Genomic DNA, 27,618 nt, shown 5'->3' with positions numbered 1-27,618 from the left:
GGATAGGCCAGGGGCCCCACTCTTACTCTATGGTGGCCAAGGCAAATACAGTATGTTGTGTTTTCCTACTTATTGATGATTCTACATACATGAACAATGGACCGCAAGTTACATGCTGTATAATATATGTGATTGGGTGATTGATTTGTTATAACATTAATAGGCATGGTCCTCCCAGTGGTGCAACGACGAGTTGTGGGTCCCGAGCAGAAACAATGTTATGAGCACCATGCATATCAGTAAAATATTTTTGCTCACGAAGTGACACCGGGGTGGGTAATCCACCTAGAGATAAGTGTTAAGGATGAAAAGACTTTAATTATTAGACAATGCCAAAAAATGTTTTGTGAATAATATTTGGCACACACATTTTTAATTTGAATAATATTCACATAAACAATATATATATATATATATATATATATATATATGCGTCAACTTCAATCGATAAATGCTTTGCGTTAACGTGGGTTTTCCCAAACAACTCCGATTGGTTCCGAAACTAGACTTATTTGGAAATGTTTTTACCATATAAGGAAGCCATGGGCGGGCCTTATTGATTAATGAGAACTATAAATAGAGTTGATGCAATTTTGCTAAGCGACGCTAAAACGTGGTTACGCTTTGAAACGATAGGTGGCGCTGCGCAAAGCAAATGCGGAAGTAAGATCGAAAAATCGCGATATAACGGACAAATCGTCTATCGGCTGTCCTACTGTAAAGCCCCTTCCAATTTCCATCTTAGAAAACTTAAAGAATTTATCCTCCAAAAGGCTGGAAAGGCTTTGTTCATTTTTAAGTCAGTGATTAAAACAACTATAATAATCTCACTACAATAATTATAATTACAATAATAGTAATAATAATAATAATAATAATAATTTTAATATTGGTTGCCTTTTTGCCCTTTAAACCTGTTTCCTTTTGCTGTTATTGGACTTCGCCCAGAAAGCACATGCGTTACTTAAGGCTTAGTAGTAATGTGTTAGGTAGTAGTAGGAGCGCCCCATCCCCCTCCGCCATCCGAGAGCTCACGAGTTACGCAAATGGGTCCTGTTTATATTAATATGATATGCCATAATTGGAATTTATGGGACAGTACATGAAACACCACACCGTTTCTGATATATAAACTGCAATACATTATTCAGCATCGGAAGAGCTTTCCAACGATACCAAAAACGACTTTTTGGTAAGTTTATATACTTATTCTTATTTTATACACATTTTAAGTATATTTTGCGGATATTTTAAAACAAATAAACACATATTTTTGAATTATGTTCCATTCTGGCATGAGTGACAGTAGTTTTTAAATGTCTGATTTGTTGCCTGTATATAAATAATGATTTTAGACACCAACATCATATCTGTAACTTATTTAGTTCCAATATGCACAGTTTAGATAAATTTGGCGGCCATTTTGAAAAATGGCCGCCATTTGTATACCAGGTGAAAAATCAAGTGTCAACAGGGCTTAGCGTGACCAGGACGGATTAATTAGGATATCTGGCTATGTTGACTGCTTCTAACATTCCACTCCCCCTAACTTGATTTCTAGGCCTCTTTTTTTATTTTTTTCCTAGTCTAAAAGTATCAGCATCGCATATCCGCAATGTGCCACCGATACCCTTTGGCTTTAGCATACGATTTGTTTTTTAGACATTGTTTTGTATAACAAAATTGTGTTTGTGATTTTGTAAGTTATTAACATATTGGTTAACAACCTGTATCATCCAAATGCCCTATATATAATTTTGTTTAAATCAAATTCAGTGGCCTTTCGCGAGGCTGTGGAGTACTGGGGTGGGTCCAGATATTTGCAGGAGGGTGTGCAGAAAGAAGGGAAACCCTAATAATATTAGCCTTAAAATTGTTCTCATAAATTACCCCCACCCCTAAAAGAAAAAGCTGCATACTATTTACTTAAAATCTGTACATTTTTTGCCAGCTAAAATTAAAATCACTCAACATGAATCCACCCAAGTGCATCATTTAAATGATCATTCTGTGAAGCCCAGCTGAACTATAGTTTTAGAAAGACCTTTGCAAATTAAAGTCAAATTACCTTTTGAATAAAGAACATGAGCCAATAATAATATGTTAAAGCAGGTAAGATAGGCGTACTGGTAAAGAATATGGTAAGAAATGGATTATACAATACATGTTAAAACGTGATGGATGTAGACATTCCTTATTCGTATTGTATTGACTTATTTTAGTGATTAAAAGGTCAGCTTATATTATTTTTATTCCATTATTTAGGGAACATATACTGTACGTGCAGCCACGGTCACTGCTGCTCCTTTCACTGTACTGTACTGTCGTGGACTGGAATAATGCTTTGCCGTGTTCCTATTGTTTTGCTTTTGTATGGATCGCTGCATGTATCATCTGCATAGGTCGCTGCATCTGCATTCGCTATTTAGTGATGCAATTTGCATAGCAGGTGGGTGGTTGTTTATAATGCATTTGCATCGGTCACTGCGTCAGAAGATATTTGGTTTGCATTGAAAGAAGATGTTTTGTTTTTCAGATTTTAAACATGTAATGGTTGCTCACATGTGCAAGTAGACTGCAGTATTTGATACTTGGCTTAAACTTGCATTGTTATGACGTTTATCTGTTTTCTTGTTAGTTGAAAGATAATATTGGTGGTAACATATTGCTAGTCAATAATAAGATTAAATAAAGTTGATAACAGTATTTTGATAGTTATATCAATAATTATATCGCCATAATAGTTTTTGGACGATTGTTGTACGGTTTCCATGCATTGCACCACGTTAAAGCAGCAGTACTAATATGCTGTATTTAGCTTGTGTTACTACTGTTCCGTATTCTGTTAAAAAAGGAAGAAAGCATTTTGTTCAAGTAGTCATCGTGATTCGATTCAGGTATATTAAATTGATTTTGTTTGCAATTGTAATTACTACATAATACTCATTTAGTTCAACAATTGTTTAAAGTGATTTACTAATATTTATTATTGTTTTCACAACTGATTACTGATTGCCATAGTGTTTTTGTATCGAAAGGCACGCATTTCGATACGATGTAATTTAACTGTTCCCTGGTTGGTATAATAGTTCCATCATGGGTGGTAATGATCAGTGAGGTTACAGTGATAACTGATTAATGATTGGTTACAGTAAAGTTATAGTGATCACTAAGGATTGTATCATATTGTGCTTTCAGGTTTTTTCTTGTTTTTGGTACTGTTAATATGCATATTAAAAGTAAACCTGTAGTAATGGAACGATGAAATAAATAAAAAGTTTGTAGCAACCGACACCGTAGTCTTTCTTCTGTTTGTCTCTTAATGCTCTCTACTATCCACCTTTGAGGAACCTCACATGCTTACATCTGGGGGTTGAAGATAACCGATCAATACCAGATTTCGTACACCTCGACAGTACTAACGTATTTGAATAATGTATTCTTATGTGTTTTGTAGCGCGACAAGTCCTCGTCCAATATTTTGTAGACTCGTGTTATTGTAAAATTATTTTTTTACGATAATTTAATAGTCATAAATAGGAATTCAAAATATGCCAATAATGGTAAGACATTTTAAAGAATGGTGGTATGATATATTTCTTCCAGAAAACTGCAGGCATCTGGACGGAAAATCGGCACAAACATTTTGCCCTAATAGTCAAATTAGTATGTGATTAAACACATTAGATTAAGGGTGCACTGTAGCCTATGATTTGGATTATTAGTCCCATTGGACACCAAGTTTGATTGGTGCCTATAGCATTAGACTTAAATCATTTTCTACTACACCTCCTTGATAATGATTGTATAGATATCAATACTAAACCAGTATATGCCTATCAGAGTTTGTACTACATGATGATAGTGGCGATATCAGGAAGCAATGTCTGTGCTATCGTACTTTATCAGACAGTGCACACTGCATGTACGTCACACTCAGTGGTGTTGGCAGAATGTGTCAAGGGGAAATTTTTCCTTTCCTTTCTGTCAGAATGGAATTGACCCCTTTTGTCAGGCATCCCCTTGAGGTCATTGAACTAAAAATAATGTAAGCAGAATCATTGTGAATGTAGTTCCTGATATTACAGTCTACAAGCGTGATTTGTTCCATCTTAAGGGGTTACCCTGACTGTAGGCCTGAGATGGCCCCTTGTTTTTTACCCCCTGTCGGACTTTTTGGACCCCATTGGCAAGTTCTTAACTCGCCGCTGACCACAGGCAGTCATGAAACAGAGAACCCTGGATGTTTGATTTATGTGGCGACAAAAGTAGGATGAATACAGCCCTAAACTTTAGTGATTGTAAAAAATTGATGAGCAGTGTGTCTTAATACAGGCGTGTTATCTTTAACAAACTTTCAATTACTTGAAGTTAGATATAATGTAACCATTCCAAGAATTCTATCCCCTTTGATACATGGGATTAGAGTCTACTTTCAGAAAATTAATTTCTTTCTGTACAATGTTGAGCTTCACTGAATTATTGTAATTGAAATTTGTTATTACTTATAAATGACATGGGAATGGCCGTAAACGGCATGTTAATACAGTTTGCGGATGATAGTGCCTTGCTGCCCAAAAGCAATAATGTTAATGATATTGGGGAAAACTTAAGTAGTAATCTGAGTAATTGTGAAAATTGACTCATCGATAATAATTTATATCTCCATCTAGGAAAGACTGAGTTAATTATTTTTGGGCCCCGAAAAGTAAAGTCGGTAAGAAATGTTAAAATGAGTTTGTATGGTCATAGTCTGGAATCCAAACCTGAAGTAACAAATATGGGTTTGAAACTAGATCAGTGTTTAACAGGAGAGTTTTTGTTGATAACAATAATTTAAAAAATCAACAATAGATTAAAAGTTGTGTACTTGTGTAAAAGTTGAAACTAAAACAATTATCTTGTGTTCGCTGGCTTTTTCTTAGCCATATTGATTATGCTATCACAAGTTGGTACTAGGGACTTAATAATTCTAGTTGCTTAGTTAAATATTGAGGGGAGGGCCAACAACTCTTTTTAAGTCGTAACTCATCAAATTTTTAATTATAATAGCTCAAAATATTTACAGGATAGCTTTATAAAACTTAATTATCATCACAAGTATTGACTGCTCATGATGGGAATGATGAAATCTATTGCCCTTCGGTGATGTAGAGAACGTAGCCTATCTACCCGAGGGCCGAAGGCATGAGGAAAGAAGCTACTTTCTCCACATCGCCGAGGGGCAATAGATTTCAACGTTCCCCGAATCTAGAGCAGTCAATATTTGTTTTATATACCTTATACATAGATTCTACGAGGCCTAAAATAGTACTTACTTCCTAGCCTAGCCTTGAGGCCTACTACTACTACTAACCTACGTGATCAAAGTGTGTGTCCAGCTCTTCTTTGATCATTTCCTTAATTTCAACAGCACCCATTTTTTTGGTGCTTTTGCTGTCGGCTACTTCAAGAAGTAATGCTAGGCCTAGGCAGTCCTTCATCCAGGAGCTCGAACCCGACTAGCCACCATATTTGTTTATCGTCTACTCACTGATCCGTGGCACGGTCAAGAGCCAATCTCTTTCATCGTAGAGGTCGCAGTCCCCTTTACCGTCAGCACGATGTTAAGTGGGGCCTAGAGTTCGCACATCACGCGACAGGGAAAGTACAATTTTTCAGGGGAATTGTACTTTCTATTGCCTGCTTCTTAACCAATCAGATGCCTGGAATCTATGTATGAGATATATAATCCTTTCTATAAATAAATTGAATAATAAGAAAATAAGTGAATAACAACTGTCTAGGTTACATATCCTTAAAATTGGATGACAAGGGAGTAAAAACACATTAAATAAAATACATGACATTGAGAAAAACAGAAAAAGTTTTGTAGTTGGGTATTACATGTATATTGTGTGCCAGCATATTTATATATATTTTGTAAAGTATTTATTTTGAGTGACCCAAGGAAAGAATTTGTATTGGCTAGCAAGAACGAGCTTTGAAATACTAAGACTGTAAAAATGGGGGAGCCGCTGCTCGAAAAAATGGAAATTTCATAAAAGAAATACATTTTCAATTTTATTTTAATTGTGCCTCCGCTTCCTGTAAACAAGTATATATTTCTACCTTATTTATAAATTGAAATCATTTATCAATCTCAATGAACTGTTTAACTATAAATAAAATTTTATTTTTATTTTCTCCTTCGCCTAGATTTTTTTGGCAAAAGCATTTCGCTAAACAATAAAACAAAATTTTTCTCTGTATTTTTTTTTTCTGTCCTCAGACAATCTTTAAAAATAAGTTTGTCAAACAAGGTATAAAATAAAAGCCTCTCCTTATATGTACAAACCTTTAGTTACTTGAAGTTACCATAGATAAACATTCAAAGAATCCTATCCTCTTTGATACATGGGGTTAGATTCTAATTTCCGAAAATTATTTTCTTTAAAAACATTAATGTTAAGCTCCAGTGAATTTAATGTAATTGAAATTAAATTATTATAACCTAGATTATCATTTAATATACAGGCGTGTTATCTTTAACCAACACATTAATAAGCTTGAAATTACTAAACAATTCCAAGAATTCTATTCTCTTTGATACATGGGGTTAGATTCTAATTTCCGAAAATTATTTTCTTTAAAAAACATTAATGTTGAGCTCCAGTGAGTTTAATGTAATTGAAATTAAATTATTATAACCCAAGATTATCATTTAATCAAGTTATCTTTAACCAACCCTTTAATAATTTAAACAATTCCAAGAATTCTGTCCCCTTTGATACATATAGTATCTAATTTCAGATAATTGTTCGTTTTCGGTACAATAATGTTGAGCTCCAGTAGTGTCTTTGAAATGAAATTTATTTTTATTTTGCTATTAAGTAAAACATGATTGAGATAATGCAAACAATATCTACTATTCTATTTAATGAAATAAAAAAAAAATAAATAAAAACAAAAAAGTCAAAAAACGATTTTTTTTTTTTTTTTTTTTTTTTTTCCCAGTACCATAGAAGACATGCACGTGGGGGTGATAAACTAATTATTTTTTTTATTGGGCCTAATGACTTGGCTGAATAGGTAAGTCTCTCTTATTGATACAGAGTAGAAGGTCAATGCATGTCAACAAATACATCAATGGCCTATCTGATCTGAGTTTTTATAATTATTGGTTATTGAAGGTATATTGCAATATTCAGCTACTACAGTATTGATTCAGCACATGATACATTATTCAGTATGATTGTTTAAAGATGTTGACCTTTGACATAGAGCTGTTGAAACTACAAATTAAATATTATCTAAATGCTATTCTTATACATGCTTTACCCTATTTGATCAATTGGAAATACTGAACCCTATGCGCTCTAGATAACCTTTCTTAGTTGATAATGAAAGAGTATTAGGTACGCACAATGGTTGACCCAGGTCAAGTGACCAACAACTAGAATATTGTACCTATTGTCTATCAAAGCATGATATATAATATGTAAACGTTTATTTAATTATCCTTTCGGCCTTTCAAACCTCCTGGAGTACAGAATACTGTGGCTAGGAAAGTAATATTTGGGAGCACACTTATAAATCTTCAGGTTTGTAAACATAACATTTTTTTTCTTCAACCTCAAGTTATTTCCTATTCTCTGAATCACTATTGTAATGTTTTTTCAATTCATAATATTTCATAATAAGTTTTGGAAGATGCCACTAATCTGTTGTATGATGAAATTGTTGTAAATTATAGGTCTGGTAGACAGGCTCTGCAAACCAAAAGCTAAAACTACATAAGAACTTATTAATATCTTTTCATTTGCTCATTTAAAAACTCCAACTTCAACTGGATACACTATCTATATCATCTATATGCCTTGTTTTTGTATTAAATTTTTATGTGTATGATGTTTATTTAACTAACCATATCTTATATTTTTTATTTTATTTTCATAATTATTTTAACCCAAATATATAACAAGTGAAACAAATCTCATTACATTGTTATGAAAATATATAATATTTATATCATGGTGTTATATAATTTTGATATACTGTCTGTCAATATAATGCTTACAATCATTTTATATTTTCTTGATTTGAAATAAACAGTTCAAAAATGTAGGGAATGACATATTTAGTCAAGCAAATGAATTAACAGAAGATGTATCTGCAAACTGACATGTTGGCTACACCTAGCCAACTGCCAAGGTTGGGTGACATGTGTACAGTACACAATAAGGAATTCTTCACGGTTGCGGTTATTGGTTGATTTCCCATTGATTTATGAACTAGGGGAGGGACAATTTCAATTTGCTGCTCCACAACAGACATCCATTCGTAGAAGCCTTTATGAAGAAAGTTTTTCTAAACTGGCCTAGATGCACGAGACCGGCTAACTCCGGCTTTGAATATAGGAAGATTGAATTGTGTTAAAATGAGTACTACATACAATGCACACAATGTTTACGAAAGTCCCAGGCCTATTTTCTAGTACCTTAGGCCCTAGGTTTGGTTTATTAACTATAATGGCAATATAATAATAAGAACAGGAAGAAGGAAGAATAGGAATGAAACTTGGAGTGGTTAAAATACTGAAAATCTACAATCATAGTCATATACCGTTATTGTATTACGTTTTTTGTAAACAAAATTTAGGCACTATCATTAGAGGTCTCGGTGCCAGCAGCCTGTACACGTTTCATAATTTGACAGGTATCAAAGTAGACAATATGTTGGCTACACCTAGCCAACTGCCTGCAAAAGGCTGTGTGACATTACACAATAAGGAATACTACACGGCTGCGGTTCTAGCTTCTGAATTTTGAGGTTGTATGTTCATCCCTCACTTGTGTCCTTGGACAAGACACTTTTTACCTGCATTACAATTGTCTCTTTCCGGCCAGGAGTACAAGTGGATATCTGGTAGGTTGAAACACAAAATGTGCTGATTGAACCCACCGTTATGGAATTCTTCCCGGTGAACTGAGTATGTGTTCCATACGTGCTTGATCCAATGGCTAGGAGGGGGGAGGGGAAGCTCTTAGAGGCCTTGTTGGCACTGATGAAGTGCTATAAGTCTAACATATTGCTGTTGTAAAGCTTCATTCAAGTTTGTGCGCATCATAGCAAAGTTAGTGTGAGATCGAAACAAAATATTGTTACATGGTTTGTTTCGCCTTTTTGCACACAAGCTGCATATACCGTTCTATAACGAATGAAAGACCGCTGGGATAGGAAATTTATACTGTATATGAAATGTACAGTATATTGACGACATTTTCAACACTGTTTGCCCATTTCAAAGGCAGTCTTTGATTTGTGTTTCAGGAAATATTTGTAAAAGTCAGCTCAGCATACCCTGGGCTTTTGCCTGGTAAAACGCTGATACTACACATGGCTCTTATTGTAGACCTGCCAAGTGTCCTGCATTTAGCATCAAACTCATGCAAAAATTTGTTTTCTCGCAGTCCTGCCCGCAATTGTGAAATGTAGTTAAAAGTCTTGCTTTTCTTTACTGCATAGCTCATGCATGCCAAGAATGGTGTATACTCTCGTATTCTACAAAATATATTTACGAAATGAATTGCCTAAAATGGTTTACAGTAATTTTTTACTTCATATATTTTCCCCACACCTGTACAGTGTATTACGTTTTTTTCCCCATACTGTATACTTGGCAGGCCTATAGGCCTTCACAAAATCATACTTAAAGTAGAAGGTTATTATACCTTCAGAACTACTGTAATATTTCACTTAAAAACATAGTACTGATTTTCAGTTAGAAAGTACAGTAGCTGCAATTGTTTAAATGCAAAACAAAAAAATAATGTACAATGTGTTATATAAAGCCATGTAAACAAAGTAGGGAGGGAGGGAGGGAGGAATTTGTTTTGTAAATTTAACTGGCATGCACAGCAGGGTGGAAATACTATAGTAACCACACCAAACCAAACAGAAACAGTGAATAACATAATCCCACTTTACACCAAATGGCCTGGGCAATAACTTCGTGATTCCTATTATCTATGCAGGAAGAGTGCTTATTATATAGGGCAAGATAATTTACTTCAATTGGACTTTTAAATGTTATTTGCCAAGTATTCGACCATGTGTACTGAACCAGGAGACAACTTGGCGATGAGTAATGATTATTGACAATGTTTTATGTCATATCTAATAATATTATGTTATGTTTTTATCTTCCCATCTGGGCTTTGAAAAAATGTATGGTAGTCTCAGTAAAAAAAAAAGAAACACCAAATTTAATAGCCAATCAGGATCAAAAGGAGTACCGTATGTACCAATTGGGCCTAAAAGGCCGGATAATAGGTTAGTAGAGAGGTAAAGATACTGAACTATTGGAAGGTCTTTGGTTCTGGTCCAAATGGGAACGACATGTTTCTCAAACTGCTGTATAATATGAGTATATGAAGTATTAGCAGTGGCGTAGCTAGGGGGTTGGGGGAACCTGCCCCGGGCGCCAGGTTTGGGGGGGAGGGGGCCCGCTCAAATGGGACAATGAGAGTAAAGAAATAACCACTTTTTAAAAAAGGATGACAAAATTGATGTTTGTCATCAGGCATGAATATTTTCCAGTTCATAAAAATCTTGAATGTTCTTTTTTACGGCAAATTTATAGATTGTGATTTCTTTTCAGTCCATGTCGACCGTTTTCTCTTTTTTTTTTTTTCCTATTCTGTAATGACTACTTGACTAAAGTTCATCCTGCCACGATGAGACAAGTGAGACTATCTGCTTTGTCACTCATTAGTATTGAGCGTGATGAAGCAGACAGCATTGCTAACTTTAATCATGTTATTAACTTATTTGCAGATGCAAAAATTCAGTTACGAGTTTAAACAATGTTACAACTTGCTGTACAAGACAATAAGAATACTAAAGCTGTATGTGATAAATACAACAGATACAAATTTGGATAATGGTAAAGTTGTATACAAAGTTCCAAACATCGTAATGCTCTTTCAGTAGTAAGAAACAGGGGTGGTGGGGACCCCTTTCGGGGATAATCCCCCCTCCCCTGGTCGAGGAGAAAACATCAATTCGCCTGGGACAAAAAAAAAAAAAAATTTTGTACATGTTATTACTCCTAAATCGATCAAATAAGCCTTTGAAACCCATAAATTGTCAAAAAATTTTGATGAGGCATCACCCAGGGTGGAAATAGCAACCGCACCACAACCTCACCCCTCTACCCCTGTAGCTACGCCACTGAGTATTAGGCCTACATATGTCATTCTCATGAACAAGAAATGCCCACTTAGTTCACTATGTAAATTGTATTTCTGTTTCCTTAAAGTTTGTTCGTGACTTATCTCATAATGTATTTTCTTTGATGTCAGGCTCACATCCCAGCCTATAGACCAGGGGTGGCATACAAATCGAGTTGAAGGGCCAAAGTGAACTTTTTATTTAACACCGAGGGCCTCAATCAAACATTGATGTTTACAGTGTGCTTGCAAAAACCTACACATGCACTTCTTTTATACCAATTTATTCTCGGCTTTAATATTACTTTTTACATAGGATTGGTGTCGGTCCGTAAAAAACGAGTTGTTTTCTAGTCAAAAACGTTTGGCGGGCCGCACACATAGGGTCATATAATGACGGATTGGCTAGCAATGCATCGTACCACACACGACCGAGTTAATACGCGTAGTAGTAAAATCACGTCATATCACACGTCACGAATGTGACATGTCAACTTTACACTTCCGGATTCTTGCTTCACACTTTTGTGAATGTCAACTCACGCTCACAATGTCAACTTTCCGCTCCCGGATTGACCAGGATAGTATTGCCTGAGAGCAGTAGACACAAAAATGAGAAAACATTCAAGAAAATGAAGTTACAGTATAGAACCACAAAGCTGCAGCTCCAAATTTTGCTGAAACTATAATTTGCTGCTTTTGATTGTTTCTTTTTTCTTCATATTTTATATTATAGACTGTGGTGGATTGGGTAACGTTTGGTCACCTGACTTAAAATTTGACGGTCGTGTTTCACCCATTGATCCAGAAATGAGTAAACTGAAGCTTCAGACCACCATTCAGGTATGCAAACATTGATCTTGTGTTTTTTTATTTTTATATAATTATCACAATCAGATCTAAATGCCAAACCTTTGGAAAATTAGAAATATGGGTAATCTATTATTCTCCTCTTTAATCAAAATTAATTTCATGATTTTCTATACATAATTAAACCATCAAAGTTAAAAAAAACTCACACATATATTATGCTGCTTGTTGCGTTAAATTGATTAAAAACTTAAAACAACCAGATCTCTTCAAGGGTTAATGTTTCTTTGCAGTAATAGTGATAAAATATTGCACTATTTGTAATGATGTAAATAGAATTAAAGAAACAAATGAAACAGATTTTAAAATACTTAATTTAGGTAGAAATGTTAGGGACTTTTTAATGCCCTCTAATCTAAAGTGATAGTCAAATAGATATTCAATATGAATTCCTATTGCTTTACGGCACAGGAACCAAAATTGCTTGTTTCACTTTAAGACAACATCATCCAGGGTCAGAAACTGGCTTTTATAGTGATTTTGATGATATTGATTTATTTTTATTTTTGAAGAATCTCACAGGATGTTTCCTTCCTTATTTATATAGGATGTACTTAAAAGGTGGGATACACCCACTCTATTAATATTATAATGCATAATATTTCCTTGTATGTCTGTTGTTTTACTTTTGCTTTATATTAAGGAACTTTAACGTCCACGGTGCACTTTTGTTCTGGTTTGAATTCTATATTAAAAAATGATAGTCAAATTATAATTCTTTATTTGTAAAAACTAATTAAGTTTACATTAAGTCCAGTTGACAAACAAGAGATATCTTGAAATGCAGACAAAATTTTAAAAACCATCGATGTCAGAAAAGATCAAGCTACAGATCTAGAATCCACACATCATATAGTTCACCCAGGTCATCAATCCTTTGCATATAATAATTCTGAATATACAGTAATAAATGTATCTAATAAAGTAAACTTCGACAAGTTTACTATTAGTACATCTCCCTCAAATTAAAGACCACTTTCACTGTGGTCCAAAATTAACAAATGTCTTTAATCTTTATTAATTCTAATTACAGACCAATGCTGCTAAAGACCATGGAACCACAGCCCCAAAAGTTGTCTTTAATTGAAGGGAGACATGTATTTAATTTCTGTGGTGCATTAAAAAAAAAAAAAAAAAATCTGCAAAATTCGCACCTTTGATGTTATCCATAAAACTTTTTATGACTATACCGATAAACATCGGAGTAAATCATAAAGTGTCACATACTTAACATAATTTCATTGCTTGAAAACTAAGCCGGAATAAAAAATCCAGGTTATTACTATTATTTATATTAACCATTGGCCTTAATCATAAATAAGTAGTGAAGTTATCAAATAACTGATGGTGGAAACTAAGTGACATGACTGAATTCGTGGAGGAAAGTAATGTTTAATTGTTAATTTAAATCTATAGATCATAATCAAAAAATACACTTGTGTTTTTTCCTTTTCTTTTTTATAAACATCAAGCTAAACATTGCCTTGTTCTACTAAAGTATTATACTAAATAATTTTTACTTGCTATAATTTATAGCGGAATTATAATGATTAATAATTTGGTTTATTGTGAATATAATTTACCTTTGTCTACATATAGTATTCTAATCTCTATTAATTCTGCTAATCGCCCCAGTGTAACTTCACCTATCTCCTTTGAAACCACTGGCAGGAATGTGCTCATATCTCATACACTGGGGTTTCTATATGTCACGACCACATTCCGCTACTTTTCAAGGCTGGATTTTGAATAACAACGCAAAAAACATTTTTAAAAACACCAAAAATCAGTATTTGTTTCGCCATGTTTCGCGAATCACTTACGTCACATAAATGTCGTGCAGCTTCATTACGTCACCGCGCATGCCTCACGTCAACAAAATATATGAGCAGCATGTACGCCACCATACCACAGATTACCCATTGTATACTAAATATATCTTTACTGTAGTCAAATGCCTCAAAAACGTCAGCAATAAATGGCATATTTTAGAAATCCATCAGGTAAAAATAAATGTATACTTCGGCACAAGGCATGATATAAGCTATGCCTAATTATTTTTGGCTTAAAACAGCAGTGTAGTCAGAAACACAGCAGTGTACAATACAGTGAATCAAGATGAACGATAACATTTTTAAAAAGTACTCATTAGTCAAACACTGTTTCTTTTTATAATAAAAATGAAGTAAGTGACAATTTTGTTCATAAATTAGGTTTTACAATGCATATTATCTTTTCTCTGTTGCCATGCTATTTTTAAATACGAGATAGAAAGATCGTTCATAAATTTGCTAGACTTTCCAAGAAGTAAATCCATTTTAGTGTTACAATCTCCACCCATAAGTAATAATCAGAATTTGATGTGATTTTCTTTTCCGCAGCGATATATTCATCAGATCTTATTATGTTAAGTGTTCTACATGTAAACATAAAATGTATGATATCCTCTTCATTTTCATGGCAAAGAGGGCAGTGTTTATCAACAGTAGAATCATAATTACATACTATGGCATTAAGTTGGAGGGTATTGGATCTTGCTTTAAATTTTAAACTGCTTGGACCCTAGAAATCAGTTTCATTTTTTAAATAATCCTCCATTTTAGGGGATTCCTTAATTCTAATATAATGAATAAGGGATGATTTGTTGACTGCATTACTAAAACATGTTGACATTTCAGTTGACTATAGCATAATCATACTCTTTTTCCAACAATTTGCACCTTTTTACACATTCTCATCTGAGTTTTCCAGAAAACCTGCAATGATCATGCCATCCTGCTAATCTCAATCGGCCGATGGCCAACAAGCTAATTCCACCACCACTAATTTTATCTGCTATTCTGCTGTTATGTAATGCTGTACTCACAACATTCTTGTCATGACAAGCCATGCTCTCTGGATGATTGTCTTTTCCACCGCACCACCATTCGTAATTTGCGGTTTCCTGATGTTTTTCATTCAAAATGTGCCTCTTGAATTTAATAAGTTCTCATAAGAACCCCTCGATTTTCATTTATTTCCATAAGTGCCCTCTCAATTTCCACTCTGTTTTCATAAGCACCCCATTTGAATAAGCGCCCCTCAAAAAATGCAAAATATTTTTAAAAGCGCCTGGGTGCTTATTCGCGTGATTACGGTACTTTTAGTAAAAACATGCAAAAAAAATTATAATATTTGCAGAAGATGGGTTAGTTCTTGGGATATTTTTGCTTGCTTGCGGGTATGTGGGAAGCCGTTCAGATTTTCAGAAGGCTCTGCGACTGATAGGATTCTTATACCCTTGGTATTGTATATTACCTGACAATCTAAACTGTAGAATGAACCATGATGAACAATACTCAACTCAAAAAGTAAAAGCAATTGAAATGTACTTAATAATATGATTTTGTAATGCATTGTAGAACGCTGAATAAAGTTTACTTTTGGTAATCATTAGAGGGCATTTTATTGTTCTTTATTTTTGGGTCCATGCAAGGTGCTGACCCCAGAGCCTCACTGTTCTTGTTCTTGTGACCTAAATAGGTTATTAAAGTATACAAAATTTCCTGCACGTCCGTTCAAAACTGGTGATGCTGGATGATTTTGAAGAGGTGATTTCCAACAAACGTTCATTGCCCTTTTTTTAAGTTGGACCTAAGGGTTCCCCTTTCACCTACAAAACAAAACAGGGCTTCAGCAAGGACTGTACATTACTGCTATTACCACTAATAGGGCATGTCGCATAAATGGCACGGTCGGTTAAGGATGTGTTTTAAAGAACTTAATGTTGTCAGTTCCAATCGGGTCTTGGTATTCAATTTTTTTTTTCTTCCAATTTTAAGAAATTCTTTTTTTTTTTTTCCATTTTAAAGATATTTTAATTTTGTACAAATTAACATTCTAACTAATATTTTTTTTGTACAAATAAACATCCTAATTAACTACAAATTTCTATCTTATTACTCTTCCAAAAAACCAATTTAGTAACTTGCATCTCTACCGTATTTAAAACGTGGAGGAACGTGCGGACCGGTGAGCGGTCACTCTTGTCTCCAAAAGTTTTAATAAATGAAAGTAATTAAATATATAGTGATCCCACCTACAACATATTCTGTCCATTATATAATTACAATCAGAGGCATATCAGATGGGGAGGAGGGGCCCCACACTAAAGAAAAACTTGCACCCCTCCCCATTGAAAGTGTTTGAAGCAAAAAAAAAATCATGCTCAAGTAGATAAAAATTACCACATATCACCTTATTTTGCAAGCTATAGCTCCTACTCACTTAATCATTAAGGCCTCTTCACCTTCGCTCCCACCATCACCCCCACCCCTATTTGAAATACTCCTGAATTCACCACTGATTCCATTCACAAAACATGTTTTTGTTTGTTTTCTTCCCAAGCGGATACGATCAGATCTGGTGCAGGATATTGATCAGTTACTGCAGGAAAAACTTGAAGCGATTCTCAATGAAACAGATGATGTGAAAACCCATCAGGAAACAGATTCTCCACAGAACCAGTTTCCCAGAAGGTACCATACTATATAAGTCAATGGTTCATGATCATTATATTTCAACAATCTTTCATTGTTTGACATACTTGTAGGCCAACAAATACATTGTTGATTTGTTTTTTCAATCATACTACGGGAAATCAGAGTTGTTTGTCAGTTTTTTGTTATGTATTACCATTATTTTGTTTATGTTCATAATTAAAGTCTAGTTATTGCTTTTTTTTTTTCTGTGATTTTTTGTTTACATAGGTTATGTATAGCTTATTTATTAGATTCATTATTTGTTGTGAAGGCAAGCCAAACAAGGAACTCCTCGCAAATCGTGTTTCGGAGGGCCAAACAAGTTGGAATGTCAATATTTTCTATTTTCAAAATCTACTTTATTGCACTGAACTGTATATATCTATACATCCTGCTGTTTTGTTATTTCCTCCATTTCTGACGATAAAACCAACTTTTTTTACGATTTGGTGATAGTCTCGTAAACATTGAAGACTGATTTTTCAAATACAGTACTGTATTTAAACAAACGGCTGTTTGTTTAAACTTCTTTAATTTCATAACTAATTGACTCTTTTACCATTTTATAACGTTCATTTTACTGCCTAAAGCTCTATTAATAACTATAATATTGATTTTTGGGCAGGAGTGACTAATTTGGCTTGTCTTTACGACTTTAATAGCATTTAATTCTTTCATCATTCACAAAATAATCAGAGAAATATAGAAACAAGCAAATTAATTAACTAATAAAAATATAACTCTACTCTCCTTCTACCTTTCTTAGCATCCTATGAAGTATGGTAAGTAGAAATAAAATAACTTGTGTTCCAGGTGTTGTCCAGGTCTTATTTATTTTATGACGTGATAATATTGAAAATTACAGTTATAACAAAATAATAAATGATTTTAATTATATTTTATTTGTATTGTGATCTCATGTATGTATTTTTGCAATTTTTTTTTTAATTGGTGTGTTTAATAACATTGATGTTTATTTTGTTTAGTGGTTATTTTGTTTTACATTAAAAACTTTGCTATCAGTGCATAACCAATTGTAAGTGAATAAAACTATATTTTCTGAATAAATTGGGTGGTTTTTATACATTATTTTTGTTTTATGTCCGTCATACCAATGTATGGTCTCATATTATCTTTTTTCAACTTTTTAATTCTGTTTTACTAAGCACATTATGACTTTGTTGTATGTGCTATAGCAAATTTATATACATTATATTAATACTTAAACAACTATTTGGATGGAGAGGAATATATTATTAAAAATGTATGTCTAGTGAAAGAAAGAGTGTATAACAAAAATAAATAGAAAAAGTTAAACACAAAAATTTGATATGTTGTACTATTTTCTAAGACACAGAAGGGGTGTTTAAACTCGAGAGCGGTTTAATGAGATAAAAAAAAAAGCTGGGAAATATGTGGTCACGCACCTCTTTCACCCAGTTTTTAAATATTAAAAAATCTGTATCTCATTAACTGTTTCCGAGATTTTTGTCAAAAACCTTTTTATGTCATGAATAGGAAAATCTGTTAGTACAACATAACAATTTTTTTTTCCTCGGAGCATGGCTTTAACTTTTTTTTCTTATTGCAAAACAAAATCTGACAAGCTTAATCCTGTCCACACTGTTAACCAATTTCCTCTTTTCCCTTCTCAGGGACCATTTAGCCGTAAAGGAGTTTAAAGCAAGGGAGTCAGTTCTAACGTAAGTACAGTATCTTATCAAATAGTTTAATATTAATTAATGGTGACACTGTACTTTAGCTGCCTTTCTTACTCACTGTAGCAACGTTAAGTGGAGGATTCGTCTCAATGATTTTTATCGTTGACCAATAGAAAAGGTGCATTTTCATCTAAAGCAAAATAAGCAAAGAATTACCAAATTATGGCACTTTTCAGACCTATAGGTAGGGGGATACAGAAAGTGCGGATGCACCACCCCCCCCCCCCCACAAATTCAAAAAAGCCCACATTTTTAAACCTATTATTTCACAAAATCGTTTCTAATTATCACTAAATGCTAAACATTGCATTATATATTTGCCAGCTCTTCTAAACATTGATTTTTAATAATGTGGTATGAAATTTATTGAAAATTGATAGGCTCCAGTGATTGCAGATTAATACGTAGTAGGCCTATACAGTAGATGCTGTCTCTTATACACATCTAGATGTGTATAAGAGACAGGGTATAAACCATCCGTGAAAGTTCATCCCTTCCCCCTCCCCCCTATTTCGAATTCTGGATCTGCCACTGCTTTAGTTCCCTAAACCCCCGCTTCCCAAACTTTTCCTCTGGGACCCAACTTGTGATTTCCCAGACAAGCTGCGACCCATGTATTAAATGTGATAGTAAACTGCACATGGACCTTTATAAGATTGCAAAAATGTGATGATTTATGTTTTAAAAAATGACTATTTGGCATTAGTATTACAGCGATTATTGTTTACTAATGATTTCCCTTTTGAGAAACCAGTGGCGGATATAGGAATTGGTAATAGAGGGGCCCAACTGAGAGGGTTTTTCACAGATAGGGGTCCGTCCACCACCTCAGCCCGACCATGGTTGGGGCTGAGGCAAGAAATTTTATGATTATGAACCCATAGATGGCCGGAAATGACACTCTCAAATTGAATTTGATACAATTTTCCTTTTTTTCCCCATTAGTTTTTTAATTGGCGGGTGGGGAGCCTTGAACCCTCCACTGAAAAATGAGACAACTTTTAATATTTGAAATGAAAATGTAATTGAAAGTTTTTGCAGAAAATATTGTCAACCATTGAATTAAATATTTGATGAATTTTACCTAAATTTTAACCCTGTGGTTACCAGTTGCTTATCAAGGATTTAAGGAAAGGTGGGGCAGGAGCTAATGAAATGAGAGTCCACACCACGTCAGCACCACATTGGTTAGCGGTGACGTTAGAAAATTTTCAGATGATTTTTTACATCTGGATCGATGCCCAAAATAAATTTAATTACCTTTTGATTCTTTTTGTGCTTGACAAAATGAGTAAAAAAGACCCGAATTAAATAAATAGTTGCCCGAAAATGGCACTTAAAGACTTACAGTTCCAAAAACTGCCATGTGGTGGACGACAAGAGTTGCTGGTACCGGGTTACCGGGTAGCACAGGGGTGAAGAAAGTCATTGATCGAGTTCCTAGTCCACATATAAAGCACCCTAAGCATGTTATGTTAGATGGATTTGGCGCAATATAAAATTACACTATTATTACATATCCACCAGAGCCCCACCGTGGTTGGAAAATTTAAAGAATTTGGGAATTAGAGATACCAGAAAATAGCGCTTAAATAGTACAAAATCTACACCTTACAGTAATTTTCGGTTTTTTTTTTTTTTAACAGTTAAAAGCTTAGATTTACACAATTATGTTTTGGTAAATGGCAACAGAGAAATAATACTAGTCATGAATTTAAGAATATTCATTGTGGGCCTTTAATAAAGTTGTTCTAATGAGGATTCACCTAAAGATGCTGTTTTTAAGTCCTCAGACCTGATTAACTGTCTGCAAATGAGCACATAAATTGATTTTTCGTTTTTTGCAAACCGGCCCGCGACCCAACACAAAAGTTTGGCGACCCATTTTTGGGACGCGACCCATAGTTTGGGAAGCGTGGCCCAAAACAATACCCAAATATATAAAACTTTCAGAACCATTAATAATGCCCTCATAATGCTAATTTGTTGGAGCTTCTAGGGATTCGCCCCACTCTCATCCTGTGGGGAGCCCTAGGTGACCTTCCCCCATTTTATGGTCCGCTTCGCTCGCAACCGCACCTCCCCATCGAAAATCTTGCCTATGGCCCTGCTTTTTATGGGAATGTATCTTATGTAGCAATGGCATCAGCATTTCTCAACATATATTTAAAGCCACACACATCTCAGCCCCACTCTACAAATTCTATACTATATCCATGATAGTGTTTATGTTTTTATAGGTAATAGACATTCTTTTGCAGTTAAACAGTATTTTTGCACTGATGCCAAATAAATTCATTGCTAGTTTCACATGCCTCATTGAAAAATTTAATATTTGCTATTTTAGAAAAAATAAACCCATCATTTTCCAAGGAAAATAAAAATAACCATGATCTGAAAGATTGTATTTAAAGGTTAAGTAAAGGTGAAAACATAAATAGCAGAATACATTAAAAAGATTCATTTTACTTCTTTTATAAAAAAAAAAACAAAAAAAAAAAAACAATGTTTATTATTTATAGTCTGTCTACCACTAGTATATACTGTAGGATAGAAAGTAGCAAATAGTAAATATCCTCACCAAAAAATAAATTTAAAATCCCAGATTTTAATTGGCCTAATATATATCTTTCTGCTCCAGAGACTTGTTTGGTAATAGACACATCCAAACTATTTACAACATATTTGTGGCGCTTATGATTGTCTTCAGCCTGAACACATTGGTGTATGACTTGTTAGTTCACGGCCGGTAAGTGAGTTTCAATTTTAAACATAAAATGGTGGTAAACCTGGAAAAATCTTACAAATTTTATTTGCAAGTGGAATTGTCTTTTTAAACCCTGTTTAGACTGTCAAAATAAAATATGTGACATGCCTAAATATGGTCTTGCTGACATCACATCATGACCATATGTGTCTGAACAGGACTTGAGATAAACTTTTGTAATCTTTAAAATGTGACCCAAGCTCAAACGGGCTGTAAACTCGCACTGCAATGTATTGAGAAACAAGCCTCAATACCCAGAATAGGGCGTAGAATGTGAATTTTGTGTGAATTGGGTTTTTGTGTAATAAATAAAGTATAACTATTAATCTTACTATTCCTAAAGTTTGAGTTTAAAATTCCAATTGTAAGAGGTAAAATTTAGCCATTTCCGGATGGGAGCTAATGAAAAATGAATAGAAACCTGCCGAAAATAAAAGAATTTTTCTCAAAACTTGATTTAAGAAAGTTGATAAGATGACAATTATTCAAACGGTCATAACTTTGCTTCCAGACACCCGATTGAGTTCATTTTAAAGTAAATGATATGTTCTATGCCATTATAACAAAAACTCATTTTGGTCTGAGGACGAGTTTACAGCCCATTTGTGAGCTTGGGTCACAAATGATGAGTCATTTAACTGGAATTGACTTGCTATATTTCCAAAGTACAGTAATGAGTAAAGTATTAGGGCTTCTTTACTAAAGTATACTAATAACTGCCACATTCTTTAATGCTAATTACACAGATTTGGCAAAGACAAGCCAAACCAGTCACTCGTCGCAAATCGTGTTTCAGAGAAAATGGCCAAAACATGCTGGAATGTAAATTTTTTTTAAATCTATTTTATTGCACTAAACTAACCTTTATATGTATACACATTATTCTATGCTGTTATTTTCCCCATTTTCAATGTTAAAACAACACTTTTTAAGGATTTAAAGATAGTTCCTGAACGAGAAATGCCTGAAATCATAAACTTTGAAGGCTGATTTCTCATATATTGTTCTTTAAACAGATACGCTTGTATAACTTCATAAGGAAATGTCCGATTTGAATGATTTTTTTACCATTTTATAGCTATTATTTTACTATCTAACACTGTATTAACAACTCAAAATTGATTTTTGCGACGAGTGACTGGTTTGGCTTGTCTTTGCCACATATAGTGACATTGCGCTGGTTTTGGGATTGCAAGCTAGCCTCATTTACTGTATCGTGTGTTTATTAAATTGACAAGAAATATATTTTTCTCATTTTAATTTTAATCACTTGAAGCTTAGCTTAAACATATGTAGTAGGCCTATACAGTAGATGTGAGATCAATTTATATAGTCAAGACAACCCAGACAGCGTATACTATAAAAGGTCAGGGTTGGTTACCAATTCAGTTTGATGATCCGGAAACACCAGCAGTGAACTATCATTCCTATTTTGTAATATTGAATGTATGTATTTTATATGCCTGGCTCACACTTACTGTCAATCAAAAAATGCCCTGTCAATTTCATTATTTAAACTGTCGTACTTCACAATCTTTTCTGTAAGGCTCTGTCAAAATTATTAAATTTTCGTTGACAAAAAACTGTTGTATGCCCAAATATAGTTGTTATGAGATGTCATCATGACCAGTGGCGGCTCTAGGATATATTTTCTTGGGGGGGGCTAAGTTGTCCGAGAGGGGGGAACTTGAGCTCGTAGGCTCGAGCTGTGAGAAGGGGGTTCCCCTCATAATTGAGATTTTTTAAAGAATATCAGCCTCTGGAAGGCCGGAAATGACACTCTGAGACTGTGACAGACATGTGTTGACTTGGTGTGGGCCTATTTTTATATATTTTACTATAAAAGGTCAGGGTTGGTTACCAATTCAGTTTGATGATCCGGAAACACCAGCAGTGAACTATCATTCCTATTTTGTAATATTGAATGTATGTATTTTATATGCCTGGCTCACACTTACTGTCAATCAAAAAATGCCCTGTCAATTTCATTATTTAAACTGTCGTACAATCTTTTCTGTAAGGCTCTGTCAAAATTATTAAATTTTCGTTGACAAAAAACTGTTGTATGCCCAAATATAGTTATTATGAGATGTCATCATGACCAGTGGCGGCTCTAGGATATATTTTCTTGGGGGGGGCTAAGTTGTCCGACAGGGGGGGACTTGAGCTCATAGGCTTGAGCTGGAGGAAGGGGTTGAAAGGGGGTTCCCCCTTCCAAATGAGATTTTAAAAAAAAAATATCAACCTCTGGATAGCCGAAAATGACATGTGTTGGATTGGTGTGGCCTATTTTTATATGTTTTATGGTCTGACTGCCCGACGAGCTCTGTCCGGCGGGGGGGCCTGACCTGTCAGGTCGGGGGGTTAAGCCCCCTGCCCCCCCTGGCGCCGCCACTGATCATGACCTTCTTTAGGCATGTAATATGTTTTTGTCTAATAAAATTTGATAGTCTGGGCTAAAGCTTTGTCTACACTATCAAATTTCATCAAAAAAGCATCACATAAAATGTTATGGAACACATTCAACTTTTTTTTATACAATTTGATAATGTGTGATACGACGTCATCGTGCCCATATATGGGCACATCACATTTTTTGTCACATGTAATTTGGTAGTGATAGACAAAGCTTTAAGGACTTCAAAAGCTGGATTTTGACTAAAAAAAAAATACATGCATTCCATTTCCAGTGTCTTAGGCATGTGGGGTTCAGAATTATTTCCCCATGACTCAAATTCCTTAATTCTTGGTAAGTTTTCTGTTGGATGAAACACATAAAAATTACTCAAATAGCAGGAACATGGCTCACCACAAATAAAGTGATAATGATTTGTGGCATTTCATGAACTTCTTAATTTTTTGTTAACACATTGATTAATTGTGCAATACAATACAATTCAACTTACTGCATTCTTTCACTTCTCAGGATAATGGTAAATTTTAACATAATTTCCTGGGCCTTTGGCAACTTACCAGGAGTTCTCTGGATCTGGGGCATTATGCAGCTTTACACGATGGTCATCGTTTTTTCACTCTTTCAATATTGGGCTAACGAACGACATAAAACCATGCACCTACCTGACGTTGTCTGGCTCTGCTTTTACATACTTCTGCAACTGGTTTTCTTCATCTTCCCTATTCACGCCGTTGTACACAATCAGCTTCCTCCTGCTTCGTCAATTATTATTCTCGCTGAACAAGCTCGTCTGATGATGAAGTCGCATGCGTTTGTGCGTGAAAACATTCCAAGAGCTATTGCATGGAAGCCCCACTCAGGTTTGTGTATCCAGAATCAATTTGGTACTGGCATAAAATGGTTACATGCTTATGGTCCCAAAAAAGGGGAGCATGTTTATGATGATGTCTCAAAATGCTTTGAGATCTGTACCGTTGTAAAAAAAAAATAATGATTAAGAAATGAATATTCAGTTAATTTTAGAAGAAATTGAGTTAATAAATTTATTTGTTTCTATTCATATTTAATTATGATAATATACTTTAAAATATAAACCAAGCATTTTGCCAGGTGCTTACTGCTAGTCATCAAAAACCAGAACAAACTGTGACCTTCGATTCCCTGTGGAATAGACCTAGATATGCTGCATCACATAACACTGGTATTTCAAAAATGAGATGTAGAGCAAGAGGTTCAACCACCGATTTCAAGGTTAAGAACCCAAATTGCAATCGCTCTACCAGTACATTAGCTTAGTGGTTAAAATGCTTGCCTTCCAGTCCCAAGGTCCTGGGTTCAATTCCTGTCAGTATTGCAGGATTTGTTCTCACGACCAAAACAACTCCACTCAAACCTCATATTGAGATTTAGTTTGGGTGCCAAGTGCCCAGATCTGTTTTGAAAAGTAGGGGGGGGGGGGTGGTGGAACAATCCATGACACCAAATGACCGGGAATGACACTCATATAATAAAATTCATCATCATCACATTACCATTATAGTCAAAAGGAAGCGCCAACAAATTTCTCACGATCTTTTATCTAGAATTTTCAGCAGTCATTGAGATCTAAATAATATATGTGCTGTGCCATAGAAAATAAAATTTTCAACATTCTATTTTATGTATTTACTTTATTGAAGCTGTGAGTCCACACCCATCTCAGCCCCACCATGGCTGCGGCTGAGGTGCGAAAATGTGGCCAGAAATGGCACTCTTATAGTAAAATTCATCACCATCATGTCATCACCATTATAGTCAAAATGAAGTGCCAACAAATTTTTCATGATCTTTTATTAGGGACTTTCGGCAATTGTAGCGAACTAATTAATTCCTGTAATGCACCATAGAAAATATAACTCAATTGTCTTTGATGTATTTTCTTTACTTAACCTACTTCATGTGCCGAAAACCAATCTTACCTTTACACGGTTTTTTTCTCATACTTCTCTAATTATAATAAAGGCACAGGCTCTGAAGTCGTGTATAGGTAATTTTTGATATTTGTGGGCAGAGATACTGGTATCTTTTGTTAAAACCTGAGTCATTTATGCAGTTCATTTCAACAAATTTCAGACATTTTTTGACCTCCGAAAAGTGGGGGATCAACCCCCCCCTTAAAAATATGTGGGGGAACGTCCCTGTCCCCCATGATCTGCGCCTATGGGTAGAGCATCGTGAGTGTGTGTGAGTAGGACAGTGATATATTTGCTATTGACAATCCTTGGCACATGTGTTGTGCGCCTAAATAAATAATAAAATAAATAATAAAAAATAAAAACAATTGTTTAAAACAATAGCTTCATGCATAGAAATGATTTAAGTATCTCCCTTTTCAATCCTGAGTTGTCAACTACAAATATCTGGATTTATTTCTCATAAAAAAAAATAGCTTCATTAACAAGCTTAAATAATTTATAGAAATATATAGAACATAGGTCTAAGAGATCAGCTTCACTTGATGAATCATGTTTAGTTCAGTAGCAAAAGTTTGATTTTATTGTAGGTCGTAAACTTTTCAAAATGGAAAATAACATTTTAATACTGTTATTGTATATGCTGTCTGAATCATAAATTTGCATCTTCTTAATTGGTCTGTATGTCTTTAAATAATATATCTACAGCTTTTGTTAAAATAATAATTGATTAATAACAAATAGTTTTATCATGTTTAGTATTAGAAATAATATGCTATATTTATCATGCAGATGCAGACCTAACTAGAAGAGCTGCTCTGCAACAACTTACGGAGGAAACCACTTTACGGAATGGAGAGATCAAACCAGAGTTGGCAGAGATCGAGGGACCTTGTCCAGACTTCTCTAAGTACTTGTACTTCCTGTTTGCACCTACTCTCGTTTACCGTGAACATTATCCACGTACGTCTAAGATCCACTGGAATGTTGTCAGGACGAACTTAGTTCAGGTAAAAAATAAATAATTATTTTTTTCATTGTTTATATGTACACATGCCAAGCAGACCAGACTAAGTATCATATTATTACTATATAGAATGAAAATTAATAGAGAAACTGATACAGGCTGAGTTCTTAGAACATTTAATTTATAGACTCATATTTTATACGCCAATTTTTGAGGACTTCTCATAATTTCTATTAGATACCAAAAAATATTTGGAGCTCCTCCAAAATATTGCAGGACAAATAAATTACAATTTCTAAGAAGTGACATTTTTTTTCTCGAGTTCATATATCTTCTATATTCTCTATAGAAATATTCATATAAATAAATTATTGTTTCTAGAAGCTACACTACCTTTAATTTATCATGTTAAAGTTTCAAAGTTTCAAAGTTTCCAACAGAGGGTGCCAGTCAATTTTCTGAATATATTGAATTTCTGAGATGAAATCAGACTAAAATAAAATATTGTAAAACCCCTATTAAGGGGATACCTTCGGGATGAAAAAAGTGTCCTGTGACAGGGGTTTCCCTTAAGGTTTTTTTTAACTAGCCAAGTGGACCAGCAAATTAATAGTTTTACTGGTCCTCAATCCCTTTCACTAGTCACTATCTTGCCAACTTCGGAATGCCCAAATACCATATTCTGACATGATAATCATGCTGGCCATCACCGATGAAGTAACACTGACAGATACAGAAAAATCGTTCTGTTGTCTCTGTATGAATTTATGCCGCGAAATATAAATACAGGAATCTATTTGTATGTACAGTGCACTCTCACAATACGATGTTCGCTACGATGTTCGGTTTTCCGGAATGATTGGTTTGTGGAACATTTCTATTGAATCCTTTCCGAATATGGCAGGCCAGTTAGGGCCTAGCCTAGACACTAAAAATAGTCTTATCATAGCCCAGTGAATTCGGTATAACTAGCCTACGAAAAGTTAACATTTAACATATAATACGTACAGTACCTGTTGTTTAGAGTGCACAGCAAATTGTATTACTGTACCAATAAAATGAATGCTTTTATTAGTTCCTATGCATGTAATGCAATAGGAACTATTGTAATCACTCTTCACTGTTTTTCCTTTGTTTTTAACTGTGTGTAGTGTGTGTGTTGTCTCTTATACACATCTATACAATTCAACTT

General features: G+C 34.4%; 1 protein-coding gene across 2 annotated transcripts in view; it reads left to right on the top strand.

Moving 5' to 3' along the window:
* Positions 1 to 27,618, top strand: part of LOC117119475 (sterol O-acyltransferase 1-like) — a 54,395-nt gene that overhangs the window by 10,449 nt on the left and 16,328 nt on the right. The window contains exons 1-7 of one of the 2 annotated variants that reach the window (XM_033264311.1): positions 7,433 to 7,583; positions 11,950 to 12,056; positions 16,470 to 16,600; positions 18,259 to 18,306; positions 20,966 to 21,073; positions 24,018 to 24,367; positions 26,252 to 26,469. In XM_033264311.1, the coding sequence (XP_033120202.1) occupies positions 12,024 to 12,056; positions 16,470 to 16,600; positions 18,259 to 18,306; positions 20,966 to 21,073; positions 24,018 to 24,367; positions 26,252 to 26,469 (888 nt within the window). In that variant the 5' untranslated portion in view covers positions 7,433 to 7,583; positions 11,950 to 12,023. Of the gene's footprint in view, positions 1 to 7,432; positions 7,584 to 11,949; positions 12,057 to 16,469; positions 16,601 to 18,258; positions 18,307 to 20,965; positions 21,074 to 24,017; positions 24,368 to 26,251; positions 26,470 to 27,618 lie in introns of those variants that run through there. The other variant, XM_033264310.1, reaches the window with a different exon arrangement.

This window comes from Anneissia japonica, unplaced genomic scaffold (assembly GCF_011630105.1).
Source record: "Anneissia japonica isolate Jap-2015-1 unplaced genomic scaffold, ASM1163010v1 scaffold4415_len418423_cov169, whole genome shotgun sequence".
Taxonomy (NCBI): domain Eukaryota; kingdom Metazoa; phylum Echinodermata; class Crinoidea; order Comatulida; family Comatulidae; genus Anneissia; species Anneissia japonica.
Note: the sequence above shows the minus strand (reverse complement) of the source record. Positions and strands in the feature narration are given on the sequence as shown.